General features: G+C 38.7%; 1 protein-coding gene across 1 annotated transcript; it reads right to left on the bottom strand.

Annotated features, from left to right (window-relative positions):
* Window positions 1-5624: 5624 nt before the first annotated feature.
* Window positions 5625-20890, bottom strand: aldh3a1 (aldehyde dehydrogenase 3 family, member A1). Its single transcript, XM_053647044.1, has 10 exons — window positions 20324-20890; window positions 17424-17655; window positions 17077-17162; window positions 14777-14985; window positions 13551-13668; window positions 13295-13436; window positions 12974-13140; window positions 12740-12839; window positions 11022-11284; window positions 5625-9682 (listed from the first exon to the last, which is right to left on the bottom strand). Exons 1-10 carry the CDS (start codon window positions 20477-20479, stop codon window positions 9668-9670), a joined length of 1488 nt encoding a protein of 495 aa, XP_053503019.1. The 5' UTR covers window positions 20480-20890; the 3' UTR covers window positions 5625-9667.
* Between the last annotated feature and the right edge of the window lie 44 nt (window positions 20891-20934).

Below are 20934 nucleotides of genomic sequence, written 5' to 3'. Positions count from 1 at the left end.
CATCTTCATGCTGGCTTAGATCTCAATGACCACCCAGTCAAAAACCTCTCCTAGCTGCATTTATTTTCTAGTAAGTCAGGTCCTATCCAAACAATGACAAGATCGCTGTCCAAATTTGTCATAGAGTATATAGAGAAGCAAGCCTAATCGTGCTGTTGTTCAGGGTTAACCTTTACAGTAATGGCATATACTATTGAATGTTTCAATTTGAGTGCAAACCTGTATTACAGTGTATTACTGCAAATACCACCACTGCAGCAGCTTTATTGCCAATTATCCATCCATTCATCCACTTTCCATACCACTTATCTTACACAGGGTCCTGGGGGATCCTATGTTTGAGAACAAACATAGGTTGGGGGTTCAAGCCCCAGCACTGCCTGACTCTAGGTTACTGATTGGAAGGTCGGGGGTTCAAGCCCCAGCACTGCCAAGCTGCCACTGTTGGGCCCTTGAACCAGGCCCTTAACCCTCTCTGCTCCAGGGGCGCTGTATCATGGCTGACCCTGTGCTCTGACCCCAACTTCCTGATATGCTGAGGTATGCGAAGAAAAGAATTTCATTGTGCTGTGACCAATAAAGACTCATTATCTATTTAAAATATCAGGCTGGCTAGTGAATGTTCATTATGTACCTAGGCTAAAACGATCTTTAACTCCAGTTTATAGTTAGTGCGCTTACCCTGCTACACTCAAATATATGAAAATAATGGACAAAGTGAGACATTTTTATGCTTCTGGTGTATGGTTTTGCAGTATGGGTAATGATACTTTATGTTTACTGTCTTATTACAATATGGATATGACATATATAAGACATATTGTAATAACACAGCAATATATACAGTGCAGTGTTACAGTAGCTGTACAGTAAGGTGCTTAGATGATTTGCCTACTATAAATATTTCCCCAGAATACCAGATTGGTTAACGTATCGGAATATAACACATTTACAATATACTGGTTTGAATGTAGAAATTACAGAAATTATTTTCATTGAAATCAGTCACTGAGTGATATTGTAGAAGATAAAGACTCAAGGCAACATTTTCATTTCCATTCCAAAATCACCAGTTCAACTGAATGCTAGTTGGTTTTGATGGATAAAGTAAATAACATTCAGTTATGGGTTTTAAACACTAGGTCTTCAAGCTATTGCTATGAAAATTCCCCAGTTTAGGAGCATTGTGTTCATAATAAGCATGTGTAACTGTTGCATAGCTCAGAGACCCCTGACTCCATTTGAACAGGCTGACATTCCAATGTCATAGAAACTTCAACAAAAAAAACAAACAAACAAAAAAAACACACACACATTGAAAGCTACAGTAATACTCTCCAGTATACAGTATTTTTCCATATATAAAGTTGCAAGTAGGACATTAAGATTAACGAGTGTATACGTGCTCACAAACGTTCGACAAGATTGTTCAACCAGAGATAGGATGTAAATAAGTCCAGTTTAAATCAACACTTTCTCTGTTTGCAGCCACCCACAAAGCTAATCTGTTAACCAAACAAAATGCACACACGGCAGTCGCCCACACTGCCCATGTATCAGTTGATATGGTTGAAATGGACGGCCTCAGATAGAAACCAGAGATCTATGATGTCTGGAAATGTCAACATGTGGGTTCAGGTCATAATTGCTCTGGCAAAAGGCTTTTAGTTATCTGCAAGTCCATGTCTCAATCTTATCTTTCATGCGGAGCCATCATAAAAAAATATAAATGGCCATTACATACCCATGGAAATGGAGAATAAATGTGGAGCAAGGTCTGTGTCTGTAGTGATCAATTGATTTTTCTCAAAGAGGGACAAAATGTCAGCAAGAGCCAGGAGTACATGTGTGTAGCCTGTGATCAAATACAGTCTGGTAATGTTTTCTCTCCTGATGAAAAGAGGGACGAGAGGTCCATCAAAAGCGTTCAGGTGGTCAGAGCAGTGAGAAAGAACAGACTTTGAGTCGTAGAAGACCAAAAGTAGAGCGCAGAAGAAAGTAGGCCACATTTGTCTTGCTAGATTTGGAAGCTGGAGATGGAGCTGAGACACAGCGTCCCCAAAAGACTTCACTCTGCTTTGGTGTCCTGCTGTTTACTGCAGATGCTTCAGAGCATGTAACCGTGAAAGACAGAAGTAGAATAATGAGATCACACACACCAAAAAAAAAAAAAAAAAAACACACCCAGTGGCTCCTGCAGCTTTGTTATAAGGGCACAGAATACTTTAAACCAAACCCATTGCAGTTTAATTGAAGCCATTTATCCTGATGTTTGAGAAGGGTGGTTACGCACCAACGGAAATTTACATCTCAAACTGGAACATCTAATGGCATTAATGGCAGGATAGACTAGTCATTTACTGTAATAAGCTTTTTATGTTTATTCATGTAACATGAACTGGGGGATAGTGCATGTTTTGTTAAGTAGAAGGAGCAAAAATAAAAGCCGGAAATGTAATGTTTTGGGTTATTACATATTAAAACTGGGTTATCCACGCAGCTATTCACACAAACATGTGAACAAGCTTTAGCTCGATGATGATTCAGGCCAAATGGACTTGTATTAATATCACTTTCAGGCTATGATCAGACAGGCATCTTTAACCAGATTTGAAGCATTTGTAATCAGCATTCTCTTCAGCTTGGGTCACTGTTGTCTATATTCAGGACCGTTACTGGACGTTGCCATTTTGTAAAAAATAATCCACAGAGAAATTGCCATGTTGGCAGCGAACATATTCCTGCACTGCTGTAATCAGCATACAGTATATTCTACTATGTTGTACTACAGCAAGAAATGTGATTACAATGGAGTTGAATTGTTATTATTTTGTTTAAAAATCTTATTTTCTTCATTTTGTATTGCCCTTCAAAATCTACTTAACAATATTTACATGTTTCCCAGAAGAAAAAATTATAACAATTTACACCGAACATCCTGTTCAAAAATTTGCACACCCCCGGCTCTTAATGTATCGTGTTGCCTTCTTGAGCATCAGTGAATGTTTGTACCTTTTGTTGTAATGGTTGTCCCTCAGTTCTCCTCAGTGTGAAAAGATGGATCTCAAAATCATATAGGCACTGTTGGTAAGGGGTCAAATATGCAGAAGATGCTGGAAAAGCAAAGAATGTTGCAGGACCTGGAGGATTTTTCTGAAGAGCAGTTTAACTGCTCAGGACGAAACATAAAAACAGTCGTTAATCATCTAGGTAACAACACACAGTATTAAGAATCAAGCGTATGTGAAGCTTTGAACTGGTCTGTCAATAGCTACATTTCCATCCAATAATTTTTTTGCAAAGAAAAAGGTTTAGCGGATTGAAATTTACCGATATAGCTGATGGAAAAGCAAATTATCAATAAAGTTTCATGTCGGAATAATCTTTTTTCGGTTAACTTTAGCGCATAAATTCTATGTTGATACTACAAACATGTGTGACATGACAGAAATTCCTTTCAGGGGAAGGATAGGAATGTGTGTGCCATCCAGCGCGCCGTAAACCTCTGGCACAAGATGCACAAAGGAATTACAGTATGCAATTTCATTGGCCTCCCCTACATACGGCAGCCTGATATAATGCAACATTACTAATTTTCCTTTATTAGCTGTACACAGAGCATATACAACATCAGTGGATGGTCATTTTACTAACCCCGAAAGTTCCCCGACTATGTACTTGGCGAAGGTTGCCAGCTTGAACAGGGTGATGTGAATCCGCTTTCGGGTCGGAACCGGTGGACGGTGGCAATCTGAAATGGGAGCAAAATAAGCACCAATTACTTTCTGTCGAGTGTCTCTCCACCACGACCTCCCGGACCCATGGGCTTCTTCACATAAGGGCAGTTACTTGGAACCCTATCAGATGAGCAAGTGCTATATTCTGATGTCCATCCATTTTCTGTAGTACTCTTCCTACACAGGGTCATGGGGAGTCTGGAGCCTATCCCAGGGAACTCAGGGCACAAGACTGTGGATGCACCGTGGATGCGATGCCTACACATCGTAGAACACAATCACACACATTCACATACTACGAACAATTTGTAAATGCCAATCAGCCTAAAATATGTCTTTTGACTGGGGATGCTTGGAGGAAACCCTCAAAGCATGGGTAAGAACATGTAAACTCAAACAAACGGAGGCTGGAATTGAACCCCCAACCCTGGAGGTGCGAGGCAAATGCCCGAAAGAGAGAAAGCGGGCCAATTTCAATTCATTGTCTCAATACTGTATCAATTTTACAAAGATTTGAGGACATTTAAGGTACACAATTTCTGAAATACTCAAAATTGCGTATGCAAACGGCTCAAGTGGAGATTTCTTTTGCGATACACCGAAACTTACGTGAAAATTTGCTTTTTTTTTAAGGATGACACACATCACACACACCATTTCATCGGTAAAAGGCCAACTGGATGAAAACAAGTAAAAGACAGAAAATTTCACCAAAAAAAAAAAAAAATCCTTTTTTTCCCCAATTTTTCAATAACAGAACCATGCAAAAAGTGGATGGAAACTTTGCAAATGACAGCAATCTTTTCCCAATTGACGCATATTTAAAAAGAATTTTCTCTCGCTGGGGAAAAAACCATGAAACAAAAAGTCTGTCAGGAGAAGTGTGTTCAACTTGCTAAGACATTCTTGACCTCAGTACAGAGAGACAGACAGTTGAGGTCTCAGTGGTTAAAAACAAAGCGGTTAGAATACGAGTAGAGTGGAACAGCAACAGAGCGCTCAGTGAGCACTAGACCACGTGACAAACGGCTCTCTGACATCTTCATCCTCAGTTGCATCCTCTCACTAGAGTATTTGTGATGAAACTTTCCAACCTCTGTGCCATGAAGTGGAGCCTTTTCCACAGAAGAGTGGGCTAAGTGAAGCATTCATATGTGCATGAGAGGTACAGCTCTACTTTTCCGGAACGGTGGCTGCACTAAAATCTTTTACCAGCTGTTAAGTTTCAATGGAATGCAACAAGAGCATTGGTGTAGAGCATCATCACCAAGAAATGAGATGGGATTCAAGGAAAACACTGAATTGTCCACTCTTTCTGTTATGAGAGTGGTGCAGACCAAGCCGAGAAGAGAAGGCCCCACATTCATAACTCCTTCAGACAGGTTTAGCTCATACTTAGGAAACACAGATCATCAGACAGTCTCCGAAAACTTTTGTAGAAAAAGAACAACGCTCTTTTGTTAAAGAAAATGCAGCCTTATTGTAAAACACACTACCGGTTTCCTAACTCCAGTGGTTGACTATAGCCTATTGTAACTCTTGAGGTCTGGGGACTTCATTAGTTGCTGCAGCAGATCTCCTGGTCCTGCTGTGTCATATATTATTGATGTCTCAAGACTGAATCAGAGGAAGCGGAAGCAAAGCAGAAGGAAGGGGAGGTGAAGTGGAAGTAAGTCGAACGTGCCGGCTGCAGCACTCTAGATCTTGCTTTTGTAGTTGGTGCCAAATTTCAACACAATTTGGGGATTTAGAACAAACCCGAGCTCTTCTAAGAATAACTAACTAAATAAGAATGACAAATTTGTGCAATTACTAATATTTACATTTATATGCATTTGGCAGACGCCTGTAACCAGAGCGACTTACAGAAGTGCTTTCTATCAATAAATACATCCTGGTACTGGTTCATTAGGTCATGGACTAAGAATACCATCAGTTGAAAAACTCTGTTGTGGAGGTAATATAGTAAGAAAAGCACACAAACAACACAACAAATTTATTATTAAAGTGCTAATTTAATTACAATCAGGAAGAGACAGGTTTTTAGACGTCGTTTGAGGACTGCCAGTGACTCAGTGCTCTGATTTCTTATTGAAACATAAGATAAGATACATAATGTTTCTTAGAGACATGCATAACTACATGATTACTTTTTTCTACGTTAAAGTATGGTTCCAATAAACAGCCTAAACAAAGAGTATGCCTTTGTGTCTGATTCATTTTGAAAGATTTCACTTAATGTTAACATAAATGATTATTTTGATCTTGGTCTAATGTTTTATTATATTTACTGCACATAGAAATCTAGTTATGTTTGTCTTATTTTTGTGACGTATGAGATACATGTTTTTTCTACTAGTAAGGAAGTAAGGAATAAAATCAAATAATCGATGATGGTGTGGCGTTGATTCTTTTTCAATAACCACAGGTCTTGAAGTATTTTATTCCTCTTTTACAACAGCAATTTGCTAATGCTTACAACGTTTTAATTCATTAAAGACATACCATACTTTTTATTTGTCTATCCATCCATATATTTTCCATAATGCTTATTCTACACAGGGTCACGGGGAGCCTGGAGCCTATCCTAGGAAACTTAGGGCACAAGGCGGGAGACACCCTGGACGGTGTGCCAACCCATGGCAGGGCACAATCACACACACATTCACTCACTAAAGACAATTTAGAGATGCCAATCAGTCTATGATGCATGTCTTTGGACAGGGGGAGAACCCGGAGGAAACCCCCTAAGGCCAGGGAGAACATGCAAACTCCATGCACATAGGGCAGAGGTGGGATTCAAACCCCCAACCTTGGAGGTGCGAGGCAGGTGTGTTAACCACTTGCAGCATTTCCCTTTTTTTTTTCTTGCTCTTGAAGTTAATCATACAAAAAATTACAAAGAAACAGCAAAGCATTCTGTCCTGAAGAATTTCCCATGTCGTAAAACCTATAGTTAAAACTTCACCTGTTACAAAGTGCTAAGCTGACACTGGAGACTCCTTCCAAATGTGATAAGTAAACATCTCCTCACAGAAAACGTCACCGTATGAACGTTTATCCACATTTTAAACATTTACATTTTGTGTGAATCATCCAGCAAAAAAGTCCCTGTGTAAATTGTTACTACAAGCGAATGAGATTATTACTATAAACTATTGTCAGAGCTGCTGTTATAGAAAATGAATCAACAGCTTCTGACCAATCAGAATCAAGCATTCAACAGAACTGTGATATAAAACAAGTTTATTTTACCCAGAAAAATAATTTAATCGAATAAAACCATTCCAAAACCAATCCGGTACATAATCTGATTAGATTGCATTTACGTAAACAAAAAGATCACATTACTGATTACATCCTTAGTAGTGTAATTCATAATCAGTACAGAATTACACTTCCTCAGTAATTTACCCAGCTCTGTTTATAGGCAGTAGGAGGAGAGAATTCGGAAGACAGAGCAGAACCACATGGGAAGCTGAGAGGAAGGTGTGTGTAGCGGAGAGGGAGAGAGAGAGAGACGCGGGGGCCTAGAGTGGGAGGTACAGTCACTTAGCGAGCACACACATTCATAAATGCTGTGCGTGCCAAGGTTAGCAGGGTTAATATGTAGTCATGGAAACTGCAACACTGGAGCTGTAAGACAGCTTTTTTTTTGTTGCAAAAAGAACAAGATGAGAGGATAGATAACGGCCATCCAGAGAAAACCAACTGGCCGCAAAAGAAGCTTCTCTGTAGGATCGTAATAACTTCAACAGAGTCTGAGATTAGGTGTTATGCTTTATATACAAGAAGAAAAAAATAATAAGATTGAAGACTGCGGTGTTTTTGCAAGACAGTGTGAGAAGAGTTTCTTTAGTTTTAACTCTAGGTAGTCCAGTGTTATGGTTCTCAAAGCAGGATCTGAGAAGCACAGCCAAGGGATCTGCCATTTTTAAATTTTGTCACAGTGCTAGAAATCACAACCCACCATTAACAAAGTTTCATTTGTTATTGTGAAAATAATTAGGGGGGGGGGGGGGGGGTACAGTGACTTTATGATTAGCACGTTTGCCTTGCACCTCTGGGTTTAGGGGTTTGAATCCGGCCTCTGCCCTGTGTGTGTGCACAGAGTTCGCATGTTCTCCCCATGCTTCTGGGCTTTCTTCTGGGTACTCCGGTTTCCTCCCCATTCCAAAAATATGTGTTGTAGGATGACTGCCATTTCCAAATTGTCTGAATTGTTTGAATGCGTGTGTGATTGTGCCCTGTGATGTATTGGCACCCCGTCCAGGATGTCCCCTGCCTTGTGTCCCCAGTCCCCTGGGATAGACTCCAGGCTCGCACATGACCCTGTGTAGGAAAAGTGGTATGGAAAATGGATGGATGGATGCCTTTTGTGTGCGTGTGTGTGTGTGTGTCCTGTTCATATTTATGCTATACTGACACCCAGGGAAGTTACCAGTTCTATTTTCTCTTTTTTTCTTCTTCTGTCACATCTGTCAGCCCTGTTATGACTGTGCACGTTGTACGTGTAAAACCTCTGAGAACTCTGTATCTATATCTCGGACACAGCGGTTTCTCGTTTTATTTTTTTTTGTTTCAAGTGCACAGAATTAAAAGCTCAACTCTGTGTCAACCTATATCTGCATCCTGCCTCACAAAGCTGAGCTAAATTACAATGCTCTGAATCATTAGATACAAACAAAAACAAAAAGAACAATGACGACATACAGTAAGTTCAATAAAACTAAAAAGGCAAAAAAATTAAGAATAATAATAATAAATTCTGAAAGCGTCAGTGGAGTTGTAGCACTTTAAGATTGTAAGGCACACTTGGAGTGTAATCCAAAGTAAACAGACACTCCTGTACAGCTCTGAGCTTGTGCTGGAATGCATGAACTCACTGAAGTACACGAGAGTAAAGCTGTACCACGGTCGGGTCACTGCCTTGGGGTCCGCTAGACGCTACGAGTCATGGCAGAATTGTGACCTGATGAAATACAGAACATGATGAATCCAGACATCCATATAGACATCCAGAAGTAAAATATGTCTGTTCCCAGTATGTGGTATAGAGAATGTGGAATGTAAACCCAGATGATACTTGAGAAGAACAATGTGTATTGGATTTGAAATATTTGGACTCGAGCGTGGCGATGAAAACCCCCCAGTCAGTCAAAGGTCTTTCTTGAATTAAACCAGAAATGTAAAGGAGATTTTCAATAGTTCTTAAGACATTCACAGCACCTCCAAAACACCAGTAGCCAAAAAAAAAAAAAAAAAAAAAAAAAAAAAAAAAAAAAAAAAAAAAAAAGCTCTAATTCAAGAGTCAGTATGGGTGCAGGGTTATTACATCGTGAATAATATTCGAAATAACATTTTTTAAAATGAACTTTCGGATGAATATCATAACTACGGATGATATCGACGAGGTTACTTCCAACTGGAATTGAGATTAGTACTAAAAATAGATGAGCTCATGTTATACTGTAGTGACATTACGCCACCCGGTGGCAGATTTGTGCCAGTGTTCAACAATGCCAAATCCTTCAGATTCTCAGTGTCTGGCTTGAGCATCAAAGCATAAAGCATAAAGAACAAGCTCTTTGTTGCTTGCTTCACTGAACAGGGAAAACGGCTTATCCAAAAACACTGGCGATTCCCAATTCCCTGTCCTGTGCTCGGGAAATTCGGGTAACGCTATAGACAAGTCTGTGTTTGTCCTGCTGGCATTTCAGCTGCTGAAAGAGTCTGCAATCATGCACACTCTATAAACCACACAGGGTTTAAAAACAAACACAACACAATGTAAAACACAGCCGAGACGTGTACATAAAAAAAGTTACAACAGGCTATAGTTTAAATACTATTTGTCAGGCTTTGCATCAATTCATAACTGCAGCATCTTGTCTTGAGGTGTAAATCTTTAGGCATGATGATCAGAGTCTTCAAATCACAATACCCTGTGTGTAAAAACAAAATGAAAAACACGCATTATAAAAATTATTACCATCTTCAAAAAGTATTTGCCCCCTTTCAACTTTTCCCCCATATTTCACCCCTCAGAACACAAAAGATTCAACACATTTAAAAATAATAATAAAACAAAACAAGCTTTCCAATTCCTCCTGCCATCAAAGGACATCATGCTGCCTACACGATGGTGTTACGTGTGTATTTCATGCTTTGCCTTCAGGCCAAATATATCATTTTGACTTATAAATGTTGTTTCAGGTTTTGTCAGATGTCTGCTAGCAAACTCCAGGTGCGATTTAATCTTGGCGCTTCTCAGAAGTGGCTGAAGTTACTGTGAAATGTCAAAGAGGATGTTGATGTCTAGAAAGCTCTGTATAGAGCTCTGTAACTACTGATGCACTGAAATGAAAATTTTTGGCCGAAACCGAAAATTCTGGATACACTTGTCTGAAAACCGAAAGCGAAATGTACATTTAAAACGAAACAAACAAAAACAAAATTATATGTGCTGTAATTTTTTTTTTTTTTAATTTTTAAACTTTCATTACAATTGCGCTTACAATGCTGGAGATTTCAATCCAATATTTTTCTAACATTCTCCAAACGTCATAAAAAAAAAAAAGGCCAGCTACGCGTCTTCACAACAGCAGCACTGGCTGAATCAAGTTTTATTTATTGTGAAATCAAGCACTTAATAATGTTTTACCTTAATAATGCATTTATATGCGATTCAATTCCTCTCTCTCTCTCTCTCTCACACACACACACACACACACACACACACACACACACACACAGAGTGTGCAGTCTGTTCAATTAAAGGAGGTGAATATCAATAAAAAAATTTTTTTTTTATCATTTGTAGTTTCTGTAGACATCAAAACACTTTAGCATTATGTCTGACTTTTTTTAAGCAACAGAATGAGAACTAATAATTGGGAGTGAATACTTGGGTGAGAACTGTACGCTAGATCCTTGATTTAGGAATAATATGTAAGGTGAAAGCTTATTTAAAAGATTATTATAGCTGTTAAAATAGCTTGTTGTGACTGCATTTATTGTGTATCAAATCATATGAAAGTATTCTAAAGTTTGGAATGAATAGGTGAACAGTACATAGGTGCAACATCATCTGATAAGACCGAGTAATAAAAAATTAAATAAAAGTGGAGATTAACAAGAGATTATTTTCTTGATTACTGATTACATGAGGCCATGTAATGGGGGTTAAATTTGACCTTTATTTAATAATACAACTGATTCAAAACCTTTATTATTATTTTAAAAATAAGTGTTTGATGCTGATGGAGAGAAAGGATGGCTAACCTTGAGCAGGACGACCAGTAAGGCGATGAGCAGACCCAAGGCCAGCATGGTGGAGATGATGGCCCAGACACAGGTGAGATGAGTACAGCTGCATAAGCGGCTCCGCATGAAGAACCGGGCTCTGCGCAGACGGGACGACGTTTGTGGAGGGTAGCGTGCTTTGTTCAGACTTTCCATTCCCAAGGACTTGATGAGGCAAGCACGTTTATGACTAAGCTGGTCAAATGTGTGCTTGCCATGGTATCTGCCCATCCCACTGTTTCCTGGGGGAGAGAAAGAAAGAGAGAGAGAGAGAGAGAGAGAGAGAGAGAGAGAGAGAGAGAGAGAGAGAGATGGTCTTCACTTCTTTTATGCACATTTTGAATTTGTGAAACTGAACAGAAACTATAGAAATGAAAGGAAAATGGCTACAAGCTTTGGCTGACCTAAAAGCTACGAGATTAATACGCAAGGACGTAATGAATAAATTATTCAAAGAAATGACGAATACGTGTTTTTCCGGTCTCTACAGGACTGCACATTTGGTTTGATCCTCAGCAATGGAAACAGCAATTTTGCATTTTCTTTTGCTGGCTTTTTGAAAATTGTACACAAATGTATTTGAAGCATGAAGACAAAGACATACTAGTAGACTTTTCTCAGCATAAAACCTCATGACCTTAAAGTATGCATTAGATAGATAACCAGGCCTGTTTGTTGTTCTGCTGCACTCATGAGATAAGGGATGGGCATTAAGCCAGCTAAAATTATATACAGGGGATTCAGAAAGTATTGAGACCCCTATACTACTTTAGTTTTCTTTTTTCCCCCTATAACATTTCTGGGTGTTTGTCACTATGATATATATATATGTTGCAATTTCACAATAAAGGTGAAAAGGGTTCTGACACGATTCAACTTAAACTAAGTTGTTTTTTTGACATCACAAAAAAACTGCCATTTTAACAGGGGTGTGTAGACTTCTTATATACACTGTACATGTTATATTTTTATATCCACTGTATATGTTTATATCCACTGTATATATGTTATAAGTTTATATCTACTGTATATATGTTTATATCCACTGTATATATGTTATGTTTATGTCCACTGTATATACTGATATGTTTATGTCCACTGTATGTATGTTATAGGTTTATATCTACTGTATATGTTATAGGTTTATATCCACTGTATATATTGATATGTTATATGTTTATATCCACTGTATACATGTTATGTTTATGTCCACTGTATATATGTTATAGGTTTATATCTACTGTATATATGTTATAGGTTTATATCTACTGCATATGTTATAGGTGTATATCTACTGTATGTGTTATATGTTTATATCTACTGTATATATTGATATGTTATATGTTTATATCCACTGTATAACCTACTTTGTTATTATACTAGGCCTTCATACAGCCTATGTAAAAGGAAATGAATGGACCGTTTCTTCATTTTTTAAAACTAGTTTAGAATAGACCACAAAAAGTCAAATTCTGGTTCTGCTCAGAGCAAACAGATGATTTGTTTACTCTTTTTCTGAGCCCTGATCATGATGCCTAATACAGAATGATAAAATTAAACACATTTGTAGAGACAATTTTATACTGCTTTGTATTTTTGTTGATTGTTTCATATACTCATATACGTTACACATGCCTGAGCGTGTTGATATGTTTATGCACAATTAACAAGCTTGGATTTCTAACAGGCTGACGTACCTACTCCCCCGAAGGGTAAGGAGCTGATTGTGTAGTGGATCATTACATCATTAACGACCACTCCTCCACTAGATGTCTCACTCAGCATTCGCTTGATCACCTAAACGGAAAGGAAAAAAGAAATAGGGATAATAGGGCGAACCCCCTGAAATTAAAAGTATAAAAAAAATTGTTTCTACCAGACATACTTCACATTATACAGTTCAATATTATCAGCAGCTCAAAATAAAATACCTTCTTATCTGAAGAAAAGATATAAAGAGCCAAAGGTTTTTCTCTATCATTAATGAAGCGAATGGCCTCATTGAGATCACCGACAGTGATGACTGGCAGCACGGGTCCAAAGATCTCTTCCTGCATTATCCTGGCGTGAGGCAAAACATCCTTCAGAACGGTAGGAGCTGGCAGAGACCAGGAAACACACACACACACACACACACACACACACACACACACACACACACACTAATACTGTATACAAATCCATCAAGGAACAATCTACTAATCTACCGACTGAACCAACACATTATATTTCATCACAAGTCATTCTCATACCAATATAACACTGTGATTTATCGCTCTCTCCCCCCACAGCCACACTGCACCCCTCCATCAGGGCCAGCACGCGCTCAAAGTGATTCTGGTTGATGATGCGGCCGTAATCTGGAGAGCTTTTAGGGTTCTCACCGTAGAACTCCTGGATTTAGCACAGACACTGGATCATTTACAATCTTTATATTCAAGCGCACTATTCCCATGTAAATAACAATATGATTTCCGATATGAAAAAAATATATATCAGAGAACAAACCTGTAATGTCTGGCGAATCCCTTCAATCAGTCTGTTCTGGATGCTGGAGTTACAGAGAATGTAGTCTGGTGCGATGCATGTCTGGCCACAGTTAGCAAACTTCCCCCAGGTGATTCGACTGGAGACAAAAAGAGCTCATTTTAAGTGAATATGGAAAGTAGATGGAGCCACAATACTACACATACATCATTTTACTGTCAGTCAAATGTTTTGGAACACCCTGTATTATAGCATGTTTGTTTAAATGACTTAGTTTTAAATCGAAAAAAAATATTACAGTTGAAAATCTAACCAAGGAATAGGTATATGTGAATCAATAAATGTTTATAAACGTTAGAATTGATTTCATTTTATTGGAATAATCAAATTGTAAAAGACCAAAATATTCATCACTCTAATTAGACTTGCAGGACACCACATATTTATGGTTTACAGTTAACACTAGAGGTTGACGGATTGATTGGTTTTTGCAAAAATCCACTGTCCACAAAAAAAATGCTGGAGTGGGTGAAAAGTGTCCGCTGTCACTATACAGAACGAGAGCGGCCTCTACAGGCGAAATAAAAACGATCGCTGACAATTTTGTAGTGTTATTTGAGATGGGTTCTTTAAAATTAATTTTGGATGTCTCTATTTTTGCTACTTTTTGGTTCAGTTTGGATCTATATCTTTTAATTATTTTAATATTTACTAATAGTTTATATATATATATATATATATATATATATATATATATATATATATATATATATATATATATATATACACACACACACACATACATACATACATATACATACATACATACACACACACACACACACACATATATATCCTTTTAAAAAGTACTGTACATTTTCATCGTACAGTCAATACTGTTTATTGTGTTAATAACACTCAAAATAAAATATTGCTGAACTTTCTGTTTTCGTTCAGTTTCAATTTTGAATAATCAGTTATCGGCAGGTACTTCCCAACTTAGTTTTCTGTAAAATCCTCTATCGGTCAACCTCTAGTTAACACTAGTGCTGTCTATAAGTATAATGGGTTTCACCTTCAAGGGTGCCTGCCTTTAATAAAGCACCTTTAACACACTGTGTACGTCAACAGATGGACTACAGTCAGTGATTGTAAACCTACAAAATGAACGTATATGGCATACTGTAACATAACTTAAGGTAATAATGATTGCAAGTCTGTGTAAGAGCTTGTAAACAATGCGTTACCGGCAAGCAACTGCAAGGTCACAGTTCTGATCAATATAGCAGGGGCTTTTCCCCCCCAGCTCCAGGGTGACTGGTGTGAGGTGGTATGCAGCTGCTTCCATCACCAGTTTCCCCACTGTGCTGTTTCCTGTGTAGAAGACGTGATCGAAACGCTGCTTCAGCAACTCCTGGGTTTCAGGAACACCTCCAGTCACCACGTGGTACATCTCCTTAAAGATTCAAACAATCATTATATTACACCACAGTCATGCTTATGTAGGTTCATAACTAAGAACTGAGCACAAACACAAAGATGGACCAGTAAAATGATGGTTTGGGAGTCTCTCCTATCTCATAGTAAGGTGAGCATGGACAAATCCCAAGCCTAAGGCAGTCAGGTCAAGATGATTTCATGTTCTGGCTATTAGTCTGTATTCATAGTTGCCAAGAGGACAAGTAGGTGTAGTTGGCTAGCGGTCACCGTTTTTTTTCTTTTACCATTTACATGGCAATATTCAGTTACAGTCATAGCACCACTGGCTGGCAACAGGAAATTACATGTTTTACATTGTGATAACAACACAGAAGTGCTAAAAAATGGAATGGCATGGTTCCTCTGGCAGAGCAACCCCAACATGCACCAGGGTGCGAAGGCCTGTTCATGGCTGCTTGCAGCTTTCATTACTATTGACTTTCTATTTCTATTGATTTCTGTTTGACAAAATACTTGTTTGGTAATGCTTATTTAAACAAAATTGGCTTGACAGTGGTGTGATGCTCCTCAATGCTGTAACTATAGTGTGCTACTCATTCTGAATCAGAATCAGATTAATCAATAATGCATGGACAACATGCAGGTACGACAAAACCAACCAATATAAAGTCTATTATACAATAGTCAGTTCCGGTCCACTAATTGGATCAGACGAGTGGGGTTCCAAGAGTGCTTATATTTAGTATAACCGAACTGGGATGTTTCACTGTGCGTATATAGCTCTGCTTGTCTGTGTTCACCACAGAAAATTACTTCAGTAGAGTTAGTGACATCACGAGCAGACATTGCAAACGATATATTTTTCATGAAAGAAGGGAAGCCAGTTTCAGCGGATGCACCTTCAACACGAATGTACAAATCATTGTGAGCTAGCTAGCCAGCATATAAAGTGACGGGATGTAAAGTGAGAGTGGCTTCTTTGGGATCTATTTTTGTTTGCAGAGAAAAAATAAACAACTAATTTGGGCATATTGTTTCCGAAATCTCAATATTAACTGGCTTCTTTATAAAACTTTTGTATAAAAGCAATATCACACTCGCAGTCGTGCTCTTAGACTGAATATCAGCAGGGCTCTGGCGTCGTGCCTACACTGAATCACAGCACTGCCGATATTCAGTATAACTGCACTCTTACTCATGCAGTATTACTTGTGTGTAAAGTCATCATATAAGTCACCTGCTAGGACAACTACTCTGAGGTTATACATTCAGGAAAAAAGAAATATGCTAGCCCAACTTGATTAATATAATATCTTTTACGTGCAATGTGAACACCACGGATCATAGCGAGTCATTGGCCAACAACTTGGGCCATGCACATTATCCTTAGACAAAGGATAATGAGTTATATTCTACACTGAAAACATTAACACACTTGACTAGCGAACTACCTCACCACACTTTATTACATTATATTATGGTGCGTCTAAATCAGTGAGTCCCTAGTTCAGTAGTCAGGGAAATGATCAAGGAGTCGACCATTTTAAGGGCTGCCTGAATCCATTAGTAATTTTGAACTTTATTTGAAGTTCTATATACGGCTTGTTTGAGTCTGACAACTATTAAGTGTCTAATGATTTTAAAAAATCCACTAGCTTGCCTACGATCCTGCTTGAAGTCCCGTGACAGAAACGTGTGATTAAGCTAGCAAACTGATATGATGTATAATGTCAGACAGATATCGGCCCTGCCTGTTGTTGATAAATGCCAGAGGTGACGTTTTTTACAGCCCGAGTACGTAGTCATGTCGCCAGAAATTCAGTCATTCAGAGTCATCAGTGTCCCAATGTGCAGTGAGCCAGGGTCTTTCCCAGTGCCCAAACTCGTGGACACAATATACTGATTCATGACCTAGGGAGCTAGGGAGCTGACTGAGACGCACCCTATATTAGCTACAATGTTAAAACTTGTCAGAAAGGTTTCTGGTCAAACCAAACTGTGATACTGGACAAGCACATTAGAGTACTTTCACTTGCCTGGTGCGCTAGTTAATGGATTTATGATTTATCCACCCCATCAAAATGAAAACTCACTGGAACTCACAGACCTGATCCAAATACTGAGGAAGCAGTTCTTTCAGTAGGCTGGCTGAATTCTTACTCAGTTCTGAAGGTTTCACCACAGCAGCATCGCCTTCCAAAGAGAAGTTTCAGAGTGAATGGGCGTTTAATGAGAGTGAATTTTACAGTACTATGCAAAAAATGATGACAGTTCATTTACAGTTTTCAATTAACCCCTAAAGTCCCAGTTTATCATCATCTTAAGGCATATAATTCAGTGGCTACAATGAATTGTTCAGTAACTACAGTGAAACTAAGACAAAGATATGTAGTTAGTTGCAACATTGAGGAACAGAAGTATGACAGCTCCTAATCCCTAGCTGTTGTATTGTACCTGCTGCGATTGCACCAATGAGCGGCCCCAGGGTAAGACCCCATGGATAGTTCCAGGCTCCAATGATCAGCACCACACCCAAAGGTTCAGCTTTAATAAAGACATCATCTGTCAGGGTGAGGAGGTTTTTTTGAACAGGCTGAGGTCTTGTCCAGTCACTCAGTTCACGTTCAGCCAGCTTGATTTCATTCTCAAGCCCAATGAGCTCCAAAAGCGGTGTGTTGAACTCACTCTGCAGCCAAAAGGACAGAACATAGTTCATTTTCTCCATTTAATACATTTCCTGACATACGATTAAGTATTTGCATAAATATTTCCATTCATATAAGATGCATTAAACCATGCATGTACATACAAGTATTTCACCTATTATATACTGTAGTAGGTAAGTACGCGGTTTCGGATGCAGCCGTGCTCTCTTGTTTGCCGTCAAACGGTTGAGCAATGCCGTGTGCGTACGCGTCCTGTCGCAAAATGCGGTGAAAACTCCCACACGACATTAATAGTGTGATTAAAGTGTATACGTGTCTATAATACACTTCGATAATGTGACTAAAACAGGAATACTCCACATGTCTTAATTCGATTTGTGTTTAATTCGAGTATGACTTTAGTCAGAGAAAGGTCATCAGAAATCACTGTTTACATGCTAGTGTCTTAATCAGAATATTGTCTTAATCAGGATAATATCGGATTATTGTTGTCCATGTAAACCTACAGTATTGATAGTCGGTTAAATCAAGTCCAAGTGCCACCTACAGGCCTATTAGGTGAAGTGCAGGCTATAAGATCAAGAACATGCAAAATGTGAAATGACCTTTATTACATTACCACTTTTTATAATTATGCAATAATAGTAAAGATAATAATTATAATAAGAAGACATATACAAAACATCAAAAAATATGTTAACTTTCCTCTGGCTCTTTAAAGAAAAAGATCATAACTCTTTTTGGCTTTTATGGCTATGCCAGCTGAAAAGGTTTTCAACCTCCGTTTTATAATGTTGTTAATAGCCACACCCATGGAGGCAGAGGCGTAGCTACAGAGCAGGCAATTGCCTATGGCCCTGCATTCTGAGAGGGCTCCAGAGGTCTGATCATTTAAATAATCAGAAATTTTCATCTTAAAATAATGCAGCATTCACTTTAGTTAAGGCTCATAAGCAGCGTTTATAAGGTGGCAATGTACTGTAAATAGTTGAAGGTTATTTGTTGTGGTTTGATTTCCTATTTGCAAAACACACCATGAAGCTGTAAAAAGTAAACACGTTACGTTCTGGTAGATGTGTATTGTCTACGTTTAAATGTGCATTGTATTATTATATCCCTGTGTAACATAAAGACATAACAACGAAAATCTGTCAGAAGGGCCCCATGCATTTATTTTGCCTGGGGTTCCCACATAATCTAGGTTTGACTCTGACTGGAGGTCCCTGGACCCCACTTTGAGAACCATATCTGACAAACTTTGTTGGTGCTATTTGCCAAAATATAAACAAATTAGTGATATAGACCAGTGACCCTGACCAGGTACAGAAGATGACTGAATAAAAGCAGCAAATATGTTATGGAGTGGTGGGTGAGCACCATATACACTCTTGTCCTGTGAGATACAAATCTGACCGCTCTCTCCTGCTTGCATCAGAGGGTAATCGACTGCTCTGGTGACTTTTTTTTTGTTGGGATCCAAGTCCCAATGCACACCTCTACAGTACCTTGTACTCTACATTGAGATCCACTGTTGTATGAGATTAAATAATTTTGCTTAAAAAAGCATTCTAATTCTTGCAACAACAAAAAAAAGGTACAAAACTGTACAGTACCATTAATTGTTGCTGGGATGTTATCCTCAAATGCACATCTTTTTTGTACCTTTAGTATGTACCCTTTACCTAAAAAGTTGTATATACCCCAATCAGCCATAACATTAAAACCACTCACTGACCGGTGACATGAATAACATTGATTATCTCATAACAATGGAACATGTCAAGGTGTGGGATATATTAGGCAGCAAGTGAACAGTCAGTTCTCAAAGTTGATGTGTTGATGCAGGAAAAATGAACAAGTGTAAGAATCTGAGTGACTTTGACAAGAGCCAAATTGTGATGGCTAGACGACTGGGTCAGAGCATCTCCAAAACAGCAGGTCTTGTGGGGTGTTCCCGGTATGCAGTGGTTAGTACCTACAAAAAGTGGTCCAATGAAGGAAAGTCAGTGAACTGGCAACAGTGCCATGGCTGTCCAAGGCTCACTGAAGCACCTGCGGAGCGAAGGCTAACCCGTTTGTTTGGATCCCACAGAAGAGCTACTTTAGCACAAATTGCTGAAAAAGTTAATGCTGGCTATGATAGAAAGGAGTCAGAACACACAGAGCATCACAGCTTGCTGCGTATGTGGCTGCGTAGCCGCAGACTGACCCCTGTCCACCACTGAAAGCGCCTACAATGGACACATGAGCATCAGAACTGGACCATGGAGCGACGGAGAAGGTGGCCTTCAGAAGCTTTGTGGAGTCCATGCCTCGAGGGGTCAGAGCTGTTTTGGCGGCACAAGGAATACCCACACAATATTAGGCAGATGGTTTTAATGTTAAGGCTGATCGTGGTACACCGTACCTTAAGAATCTTTACCTTAAAAGGTAATTATGGTCCAATAACGCTTAAATCTTTTTAATGGTAAACTATAACCACATTTCCAAGTGAAAGGAAATACATATTAAAAGTACAAAAGATAACACTACCAACCCCACGACAAGGAACTCTGTAGATTAGTAGCCCCTTTTCCCCCCCTAGGAGTGCAAAGTATTTAATGTTAAACTCATGATCCTTTTTCCCTTTCCAGCCTAGGGCAGTACTGTGGTATTTATAAGAAGCTCAATCCACTGTACAGCTCTTACCCTGTGCAGGTCATGTGTGAGAGCAACACTGATGTCCTCCTGTTTCTCTCTAATGAGCCGCAGTAAAGCTCGGAGCTGCTCCACTCTGTACTGCAGGACTCTGGACCTACCCGTGTTAAAGGCTCCCCTGGCTATATCCACCACCTGTTTCTCCATTTCTGCTTCTCCTAATCATATTAGTTAAAAAAAAAGAAGCATGTCAAATAAATAAATGAAAATACTGGTTAAAATCTGACCTATAGACCAACACCTAGCTCATTTTTAGGCATATGAAAACGACGAATAATAATGTACCAAATCTTAAATGTTTTATTTTTTTAATTTAAGAAATTGCTTAGGAGTTTGCATCCTAATCAAAAAACAACATTAGATAAAAGTTACAGTACATATTCGTCTAGCTTGTGTGAGTGTCTATTTTCTGTCTCCAGTCAGCTAAACACAGTGCATTTAGTCATCTAAAACCTGCTTGGTTTTTTATGTCTGTTTACGTAACAAATTTTAAAAAAAAAAAAAAACCCAGAAAGAAACAAGCTTTACTTACCGTTTTCATATGACTATCTGTAAGGGTAAGTGTTACAGAGAGAACAAAAGGCACCTCCAGGGTGGGTTAG

The sequence above is a fragment of the Ictalurus furcatus genome, chromosome 17, assembly GCF_023375685.1.
Source record: "Ictalurus furcatus strain D&B chromosome 17, Billie_1.0, whole genome shotgun sequence".
Lineage (NCBI taxonomy): Eukaryota > Metazoa > Chordata > Actinopteri > Siluriformes > Ictaluridae > Ictalurus > Ictalurus furcatus.
This window is presented reverse-complemented; position numbering and strand designations above follow the sequence as displayed.